We start from the raw sequence: 10,230 nt of genomic DNA, 5'->3' as shown, positions 1-10,230 counted from the left end.
CATAGTAGTAATCTTACACATTTTTTATAACACTTTACAATTAAAAACATTTTATATGCATGCTTTACTTCAATTTAAAGCAATTACATAGTGTTTGCTGTGTGCCAGGCCCTGTTCTAAGAGCCTTCCATAAATGTTATCGATTTAACAATAGCCAATGGGGTAGGTACTATAATTTAGCCCCATTTCATAGATGACGAAACTGAGGCTTTGAGGGGTTACCTGAAACAGAAGCAGTGGGTCTTCTGCCTTTAAACCCCAAGCTCCTTCTGTGTCAAAATGAGGGTCAGTCAGGCCACAGATGGAGTGGGACTCGGGAGAAACTGGACAAATGACGGAAGGCCTGGGAATGAGGAGCTGGACCGGCACGTTAGGAAGGGGCGAGTGTGACTGGGGTTCTCCAGAACTTAATACTACTTTGAAATCGTTTTTAAGCAGCCCTAGCATTGGGAACGAGGGCACAAAATTTGAAATAGGCTGTGTGTTTTGAGGAGGAGGTAGGAAATATGACCAGGCTAAATGATATGATCCGACATCATAATTTATGTTTTCCTCTCATATTCATTAACCTCTGTTGTGTACCAGGAATTATACTAGACTCTGGGATATGATGATAAGTGGATATGCCTTCTTGGTCCTTACAGTCTAGTGGGGGAACATACCTACTTGTTATTGTTCACGTTTCATTTGCCCCCTCCCTTCCCCCTGCCTGGGTGAATCAAGTTTGGGCACAAGGGGATGGGGGCAGAAACTAAATCTATCCTATTAAACTAGTCTTTACTGTTTGACTATATATGTGTAAGATTACAAATGGTAGGTTGGGAAAGGAGAAGTAAGGTTGTTCACGACTTTCCTATCTTTTGCCCTTTCCTTCCCTTCTGGCCCATGTGTGTGCCTAGCCAGTCTACCAATAGCTTGGCAAGTCATTTATCTCTGTCCATGAATCGGGGTGTGGGGAGGGAAGTTAATAAATTAAGTCTGGAGCAGAACTGAGAGCTTCCATTTTCCAGTGTGTCCTGATCCTTGGGGGCCAGAGCAGCCCCCGTCAGCCTTCCTCCCATTTCCTGAATGGAGGCTTAGTGTGGTGTCAGGAGGACAGGAATCTGGAGCAGGTGGATGTGGCCTTGAAGTTTGAATCTGCCACAGACTCTTCTGTGCCCTTGGGCAAGTCACCTGACCTCTCTCAACCTCCATCTTCCTGTAGATAAAAATGAGAATCATGGTAAGAATACCATGTTAAGCATTTTACTTACAGATCTCATATCATCACCATAACAACCCCACAAGTCTTGCCCATTTAATCAGCATTTTAAAGATAAGGAAATTAAACTTCAAAGAGATTAAATCATTTGCCCAGGATGGCACAGCTATTTCCTGACCAAGCTGGGATTTGTTTTAGGTTTTTATCCTAAGCCTATGCCCTTACCTCTCTTTGATCATCAACTTTCTCATCAATAAAAACGGGGATCGTAATAGCTAATTGTTATTTGTGCTTTGTACGATAATTCCAAGATAAGCTCTCTTATTATTTATCCCTGAAAAAACAGAGAGTAATCCGCCCACCTGCAGACAGTGACACAATTGGTCAAGCTTCACTATGTGTTTGCTCTGCGGTCTCATGGGGCTGGTGTCGAAACTGAATAACAACAGTTAACATTTATTGAACCCTTATACAATTTACTACAACGCTAGCTATCCCCGTTTCAAATATGGTAGCTGAGGCATGGAGAGGCTAGGTCCTTGTCCAAGGCCTCACAGCTAAGAAATGGTGAAACTGAGAGGTGAACCTAGGTTCCTAACTGCTATACTAAATTTAAATGAGATAATGTATGTAAATTTTTGTAATACCTACCATCTTCTGAGCCCTTACTATGTGCCAGAGATGGATCTAAACTTTTTACATGCATTAATTCATTCAGTCCTCATCGTAGCCCTATGAAGTAGGTGTCATTACTCTCATTTTTACAGATGAGGAAACTGAGGCAGAGAGGTTAAATCATCTCACCCGAGTCCCACAGCTAGTGAGCATCAAAGCTGAGATGGTGAACCCAGAAGTCTGTCTCCAAAGAGTGCTCACTGTAATACTATGTGTAAAGGGGCTGGGTTCCAATAAACTATTTTTTAAATTTATTTTTTAATTGAAGTATAGCTGATTTACAATGTTGTGTTAATTTCTGTTGTACAGCAAAGTGACTCAGTTACACACACATACACACTCTGTTTTATATTCTTTCCATTATGGTTTATCCCAGGACCAATAAACTATTGATGGTGATTATTTTTCAGCAGGTGGGAAGGGAAATCTATGTCCTGGGGCCAGAAATGGAGAAGGGCGGGAGGATAGGCAGAAAATCCATCAGACAATGAAAACCTGAAAGAGGTTAGCAACCTGCCTGGAGACTCACGATTTAAGAACAAGGCAGACGATGCTTGCCAAGCAGGAGGGGAGGCCGTCTCGTGTTTCTTTACACCAGGTACTACATCCGCATGGACCATGGTGGTCGTGATAAGAAGTGGGGGGATTCTGGGCGCACTGGAAAAGACAGCCAACACGATTTGAAGGAGTTACTATTAGACGTATAGGTAGATGTAAGAGAGAAGGCAAGGATGATGGCAAGGCTTGGGGCCTGAGCATCTGTGGAAGGATGAAGCCGCCATTTGCTGAGATGGGGAAGGCTACAGGCAGATGGAGCAGGTCTGGGGTAGAAATCAGGAGCTTGGTTTTGAACATGTTGAGTAGGAGATGATGTGAGCAATCAGTAGGTAGTTGGATATATGAGTCTGAAGTTCCCAGGTGAGGCCTAAGCTGGAGAGTTAGACTTGGTGATTGTCAGACTGGGTGAGACCGTCTTGGGAGCATTGTCTGGATGATCCAGCTCAGCCCCAGCTACCAATCTATACTAATCTCCTGCTTCCTGTCCTTGTGGCCTTTTTAGATGGCAGCTCTGCAGGAGGTAAGTAGGTGCACAATTTAAATATAAATGTGGTGTAGAGCTGGAGATGCTGATGTCAACAAACAACCTTGCTGGAGAGGATTATGTCAAAAATTTGAAAGGTAATTTCCCATAACAAATGTGACTTTCTTTCCCGTGAATACCAGTAAAACTCATTCCAGCTTAACCAGCCACTCTTTCAATACACGCAGAGTACTCTCCACCCCCAAAAATGATTATAATGAGAAGGTACTTTACACCTTGAAAACCTCAGACACATTAAGTGTAAAGTGATTAAAAGCGCAGAAATGAGTCTGAGTTAAAAGTCTGAATCCCAGGACTGCCTTGGTGGCACGGTGGTTAAGAATCCGCCTGCCAATGCAGGGGACGCGGGTTCAAGCCCTGATCCGGGAAGATCCCACATGCCGCGGAGCGACTAGGCCCGTGCGCCACAACTACTGAGCCTGCGCTTTAGAGCTCACGAGCCACAACTACTGAAGCTCACACGCCTAGAGCCCGTGCTCCACAACAAGAGAAGCCACCGCAATGAGAAGCCTGTGCACCACAAGGAAGTGTATCCCCTGCTCGCCGCAACTAGAGAAAGCCCGCGCGCAGCAACGAAGACCCAATGCAGCCAAAAATAAATTAAAAATTAAAAAAAAAAAAAAGGCAAAGGAGGAGACTCTGTCTGGGCACGGCTTCCTGTCCCAGCTTTAACCATGATCTATGTGTGTACTGGAGTTCTACTGCTGGGGTGATCATAAGAGCCCCTTCTCTTAAAACAGACAGTCGATCATCTCTCTTCACTGCTGTCAGGCTGTGGGCACTGCATGGCATCATGAGCTCAAAGGAGGCCATCCAGATGTGCTATTTACCACAGTCATTGGGGTGGAAACCCTAAAACCCCTAGGGTGAGCCAGCAACTGCACTCCTAGGTATATACCCCAAAATTGAACACAGGTGTTGCAACAAAAACTTGTACACAAAGATTCATAGATGCCCTATTTACAGTAGCCAAAAGGTAGAAGCAACCCAAACGTCCATCAGCAGATGAATGGATAAACAAAATATGGCATATCTATACGTTGGAATTTTTTTTGACATATGAGTTTATCTACTAGACCAGCCAGATGGAAATACGTGATAAATGGATGGAAACAAGGGTCATAAAATGAGAGAGGCAGGCATTTTTAGACCCATTTTGGTTTAGACATTCACCTGGTTGGACTGTTTTTTAACATTTACAATAAAACTTTTTTTTTTTACCACAATAAACAAAACAATGTATTAAAACTACTTCCAGGATTGTCCAAATTATTTTTTAATCATTATTAACATTTTTCATATTTATTTAAATGTTGTTTCCTTTAGCAAATTTATCCAAAATACTGAATTTTCATTTTAGAACTTGGTTTATATTTAGGTAATAACAGAGTTCCCAAATTGGCTTTCATCGGGATACCTTTCTCTAAGCTCTAGTGGTTGATACCTTCTCTTTAAAATATATAAGCGCCTTTTTTATTATGTTGTCATTCTCAAAGATACTCTGGAGAAAAAAATATGAATGAAACTCTTACGAATTCTTCTTCATTTCTGTTAGAGTGTAGCAATTTATCATCTTACACATAGTGATCTATCAGATGGGTGAGGCTCAGTTTCTTGTTCTTTTCAGACATAGTTGATTGCAGCTCACAGAGTAACATCTGCCTACAACTTCTTCACTTCCTTATTAACAGCTGTAACTGGGACAGGTCATTCTTTGAGTGATACATTTTGACTAGTTTTAGCCTGTGAAGAAGGTCTTCTTTCTCCCGAATCTCCACCTATTTTGCTTTTTCTTCATTTAATCCTTGTTTGGGAAGAATTCTCATTCACAAAATCATCTTGGAGACCTCTGCGTGACCCAGTATCCAGTGATTTAGATTCACTTGCATCGATATTCTTAAAAGTATTTTTCAAATGTGTATTTTCTTCTACCTCACTATGTGTTTAAAATTTTCTTGAAATTCCAGTTTTCTTCTGCTAAAGATGATGGCTTCTCTGAAAAGATCTGAATTTTAAAAAATTTTATTTATTTATTTTTATACAGCAGGTTCTTATTAGTTATCCATTTTATACATATTAGTGTATCCATGTCAATCCCAATCTCCCATTTCATCCACCCCCCCCCACACTTTCCCCACTTGGTGTCCGTACATTTGTTCTCTACATCTGTGTCTCTATTTCTGCCCCGCAAACCAGTTCATCTGTACCATTTTTCTAGGTTCCACATATATGCGTTAATATACGATATTTGTTTTTCTCTTTCTGACTTACTTCACTCTGTATGACAGTCTCTAAGTCCATCCACGTCTCTACAAATGATGCAATTTCATTCCTTTTTATGGCTGAGTAATATTCCATTGTGTATATGTACCACATCTTCTATATCCATTCATCAGTCGATGGGCATTTAGGCTGCTTCCATGACCTGGCTATTGTAAATAGTGCTGCAGTGAACATTGGGGTGCATGTGTCTTTTTGAATTATGGTTTTCTCTGGGTATATGCCCAGTAGTGGGATTGCTGGGTCATATGGTAATTCTATTTTTAGTGTTTTTTTTGTTTGTTTTTTTTAATAGTGGAACTCTTTTTAAATTTATTTATTTTATTTTTGGCTGCGTTGGGTCTTTGTTGCTGCGCACAGGCTTTCTCTAGTTGTGGCGAGCAGGGGCTACTCTTCTTTGCGGTGCGTGGGCTTCTCATAGCAGTGGCTTCTCTTGTTGCGGAGCACAGGCTCTAGGCATGCGGGCTTCGGTAGTTGTGGCACACGGGCTTAGTTGCTCCAAGGCATGTGAGATCTTCCCGGACCAGGGCTAGAACCTGTGTCCCCTGCATTGGCATGCAGATTCTTAACCACTGTGCCACAAGGGAAGCCCTATTTTTAGTTTTTTAAGGAGCCTCCATACTGTTCTCCATAGTGGCCGTGTAAATTTACATTCCCACCAACAGTGCAAGAGGGTTCCCTTTTCTCCACACCATCTCCAGCATTTGTTGTTGTAGATTTTCTGGTGATGCCCATTCTAACCGGTGTGAGGTGATACCTCATTGTAGTTTTGATTTGCATTTCTCTAATAATTAGTGATGTTGAGCAGCTTTTCATGTGTCTCTTGGCCATCTGTATGTCTTCTTTGGAGAAATGTCTATTTAGGTCTTCTGCCTATTTTTTGATTGGGTTGTTTGTTTTTTTAATATTGAGCTGCATGGGCTGTTTATATATTTTGGAGATTAATCCTTTGTCTGTTGATTCATTTGCAAATATTTTCTCCCATTCTGAGGGCTGTCTTTTCACCTTGTTTATAGTTTCATTTGCTGTGGAAAAGCTTTTAAGTTTCATTAGGTCCCATTTGTTTATTTTTGGTTTTATTTCCATTACTCTAGGAGGTGGGTCAAAATGATTGTTTTTTTCATTCTTGACTTTAAGACACTTTACCACGCCATTTAATTATGGGAATTAAATGAAGATCTTGTTTTCCTTAATCATTCTCTAAGTGTTGCACTCACAGATTGTTTTCTTGAACTATTCGTGTGGGGGAGGTGATGGATTGGCACAGACCTGTGGAGCGCTGGGTAAAGTCACAGCTGAGTCTGATGGACTTTCCATCTCGGAAATGAAATCTTGGTTTACCTGTGCTTCCGCCTTCCCCAGAGAGTGCGAGAGCCCATACAATGGAATTTTTTCACAGTTCTTTTCTGTGAAAAGAAATGAAGCACTGATACATGCTGCATCACAGATGAACCTTGAAAACCTTCTGCAAAGTAAAAGAAGCCAGACACAAAAAGGCCCCATATTGTATGATTCCATTTATATGAAATATTGGGAATAGGCAAATCCACAGAGACAAAGCAGATTCGTGGTTGCCAGGGGCTGGGGGTTGGCAGGGGAAGGGAGTAACTGCTCATGGGTATGGGATTTCCTTTTGGATGATGAAAATGTTCTGGAACTAAATAGTGGTGATCGTTGCACAACATTGTAAATGTACTGAATTCCATTGAGTCGTACACTTTGGTTAAAATGGTAAATTTGATGTTATGTGAATTTTACCTCAATTAATAAAATAACCAAAAAAAAAAAAAAAAAAAAAAGGAAAACAAACGAAGCAGACCCAGGGGTAGAAGAGGAAGAGGAAGAGAAAGGTGAGGAATCCGGAACACTTCTCCGAGCTTAGTGTCCTCATCCATAACATGGCGATACTAATGCTCCCTTCCCGCAGCTGGCGTGAGCAATAACGTGAATTAGTGTCCCGTAAAATGCTTGGCGCAGTGGGCACTCAGAATAGAGGTTAACTTACTCTTTTCTCTATAAGTGTCTAAAACTAGTTGTCCCCTTTATTACCTCTGTTTCTTGTGACTGTGGTTTGTGGCTCCAGCAAGACCACCTGTTTCTCACAAGGGCTTGTTTCACTCTGTCTCACTGCATGTGGCAGCTGCTGCACCATCTGGGACGTTGTCCTGCCTCCCATGTTAAAGGCCAGTATGGTTCTCGGACCACTGCCACAGAATCCCCTGAGTGCTGATTTTGGGGCACCCACCTACTAAATCAGACTCTGGGGATGTTTGGTCTGGGGAAATCGGGGTAGGGGGGTCCTGCGTTTTTGATGTGTTCCAGGTGGTAATCAGACATTCGTTTGAGACAACTGTTTTAATTTATTCCTATCTTTACCATCTCTTCCAGGAAGTCCACTCAGACCCCTCCCCTGAGACATGCTCTGATACCCAGTGTGCTCCTTACTTGTGTCTGGTTCTGAGAGTCTGGGTCAAAGTCACCTTGGGTTCTACTGGGTCTGCTCTTTCCCACTGGACTGGGGAACTCCCAGGGAAAGATGCCTGGCCCCCTCTTTCCTCTTGTCACACGCGCTCCTCTTGAGTGTAGGTTCTCCTAGGATGCTGTAGGAAGTGAGACACTTTAGTTTTAAAATCCTTAGAATCCTATTTCCTTTACTTCTACACATACCTGGGAGACCTTAGCTTCTCTCTCTTCCTTCCGTTCTACTTCTGACTTTTTGAGATGGCATGGAAATTTTATGACTATGTCGTATCAGCCTTTGCTTTTCCCATCCCATCTCACCCTGCAGGATGTGTAGGTGTGGGCCAGCCCCACCCCACCCTGACAAGTGACCATGGATCCTGGAGCCGGGCCAGACTCATCTCTGACTGTCAATGAGCAGGTATCTTCTGGGGCAGGAAGAGGTGGGGGAGTGAGGGTAATGGACCAAGGAGTGTGGGCAAGGAGGAAAACTCCATAGAGCCCCTCATCTGTTTCTTACCAGAAACACCCATCCAGATCGTCACTTTACCTATCCAGATGTAGTTGCCAGCTAGGATTTCTCAGGGGCTGGGTTTGGGGACTTAAGCTGTGACTTTAAAAAGTGAAATTAACATGTGAAAATATGTATAAGTTAACATGGGGAAAGATTTGGATATCAGGGAATTAATTTTTTTTCTTGCTTATATATCATTTTCTAATTTTTCTTGCAATTACCTTTTATTACTTATGTAATTTTGTTTTCCTTTTGAGAGCGTGGCTTATGGAATCTTAGTTCCCTAACCAGGGATCGAACCCAGGTCCCTGGCAGTGAGACGCCAGGGAATTTCCGACTTATGTAATTTTTAAAAGGAGAAAAAAGATTAACTAACCTCTCTTAAAGTGTGATGGGAGTAAAGTCCTTCACAGGTCAAGTCTGAGTCAGAAAGGTAACTGCTGGGGGGGTTATTGCACTCTTACTCCCCTGATGGGTCACAGTGTTGCTTTTTTCCAGCAGTCTCTGGCTGGCTCCAGTTTTCAGGCCTAAGGAGCGCGTTGTGGGAGTGTCTTCAGGCCTAGGCGGGAGCTCAGGGAAGGCCTGACACAGAGCTTTTTAATGTACCGGGTGTCCCTGACTCTTGAATGGCCCAGTTGGAAGCGTGTCAGTGCTGGAGGTAAAGCACTGAGTGCTGGCTCTTTCAGCAGGAAAGGGGACCCAGTGTTCCGAGGAGGCCCAGGGGCTGCCTGCATTGCTGAGCATGGGGGCTCCGCTCCAGGTCGGAGCACGCCCACAGCAGAAGGCACACTGGAGCTGCAGGCCCACAGGGTACAAAGCTCCAGTCCAGGAGGGCCAGCGAGAGGCCACGTCTTCAGGATTCCTGACCCTCGCTTCAGGAAGTTGGCTTGGAGGGAAATCTTGGCCCGTACCCCAGAGTTTTGGAAATAAAAGAACCATGAGCTTAAAAAGTTACTCAGTATCGTGGAGCATTCATTTTCCACTCCTATAATAACTCAAGGGACGTGAAGAGGGATTTGCTTCTTGTCCCAGCTTAAGCTGTGGATATGGTGTTAGGGGCCATGGTAATCACACTCCAATATCCTAGCAGCCAAGAAGACAGCCTTGCAAGGCTGTGGGAGAGGCCATTTACCACTCCCTGAACTGAATCCAAGAGAGGAAACAAATAGAAATGTCCCCAAGTGGTCTGGCTCTGTGGGACTTTTCCTAGCTTGTGTCAGGCCCTTCTCCCTGTCACCAGGGCCTACTTTCTCCTAGTACCTCCTTCCCTGGAATCAGGGAGCTGCAGTCTGCTCCAGGCTCTGGAATTCTCACAGAGCACACAGTCCTTGAGCCAGGAGGTCTGCATCCTGACATGCTCTCTCCTCTCTCCCTCAGCCATACCTAGAGCTCCGGTTCCCCAGGGCTGATCTGCCCCTCCCCCCAGCAGTGTCCCCGTCCTCTGTTTGCAGGTCATCGTGATGTCAGGCCATGAGACCATCCGAGTTCTGGAGGTTGGAGTGGATGCCCAGATCCCTGCTGAGGAGGAGGGCAAATCACTGGAAGGTGTGGCCGCCGAGGGCTCCCAGAGCGGAGGCCCCACCAAAGCCGGTGAAGCTGCTGGTGAAGCTGGGCCAGACAACCCAGACTCCTCTGCAGAGGCAACTGGTATGAGGCTACCTGCTCCCATGTGGCATTGCTCCGCCTGAGTCCCCTCCTGTGTTCCCCCCTGGAGAGCCAGCATGAAGCCGGAGGGGGCTAGGTGGCTTTAGGGTCTCACTCTCTTCCTGTCCACTGGACAGCCTCTGGTCACAGTCTGTACTGTTGGTCAGCTCCTAGGCCACTCCTTGTCCCTGGAACTTTAGCTCTGGTTTCAGTCACTTACAGACCTAAACTGGGATGGGTCAGGGTGAGGGGATTGAATTAACCTCAGAGAGGGCTGCCAGGTCTGAACCAGACCCTCAAGCTCAAGGCGGAGAGGACTAAGCCTTCAGGATCCTGACGGCCCTTCCAAATCAG

The 10,230-nt window shown here is 44.3% G+C and overlaps 1 protein-coding gene and 1 pseudogene across 5 annotated transcripts in view; one reads left to right on the top strand and one right to left on the bottom strand.

Moving 5' to 3' along the window:
• POU6F1 (POU class 6 homeobox 1) overlaps positions 1–10,230 on the top strand; it is a 73,598-nt gene that overhangs the window by 48,420 nt on the left and 14,948 nt on the right. For 4 of the 5 annotated variants that reach the window (XM_089920716.1, XM_022572151.3, XM_022572149.3 and 1 more), the window contains exons 2-3: positions 8,047–8,139; positions 9,684–9,879. In XM_089920716.1, coding sequence (XP_089776842.1) covers positions 8,092–8,139; positions 9,684–9,879 — 244 coding nt within the window. In that variant the 5' untranslated portion in view covers positions 8,047–8,091. Of the gene's footprint in view, positions 1–8,046; positions 8,140–9,683; positions 9,880–10,230 lie in introns of those variants that run through there. The other variant, XM_022572152.3, reaches the window with a different exon arrangement.
• On the bottom strand, positions 4,230–6,575 carry LOC111173997 (swi5-dependent recombination DNA repair protein 1 homolog pseudogene; annotated as a pseudogene).

This window comes from Delphinapterus leucas, chromosome 11, assembly GCF_059928025.1.
Source record: "Delphinapterus leucas isolate spDelLeu-1000000601 "Yukka" chromosome 11, BTC_Dleu_Yukka2, whole genome shotgun sequence".
In the NCBI taxonomy this organism is placed as follows: domain Eukaryota; kingdom Metazoa; phylum Chordata; class Mammalia; order Artiodactyla; family Monodontidae; genus Delphinapterus; species Delphinapterus leucas.
This window is presented reverse-complemented; position numbering and strand designations above follow the sequence as displayed.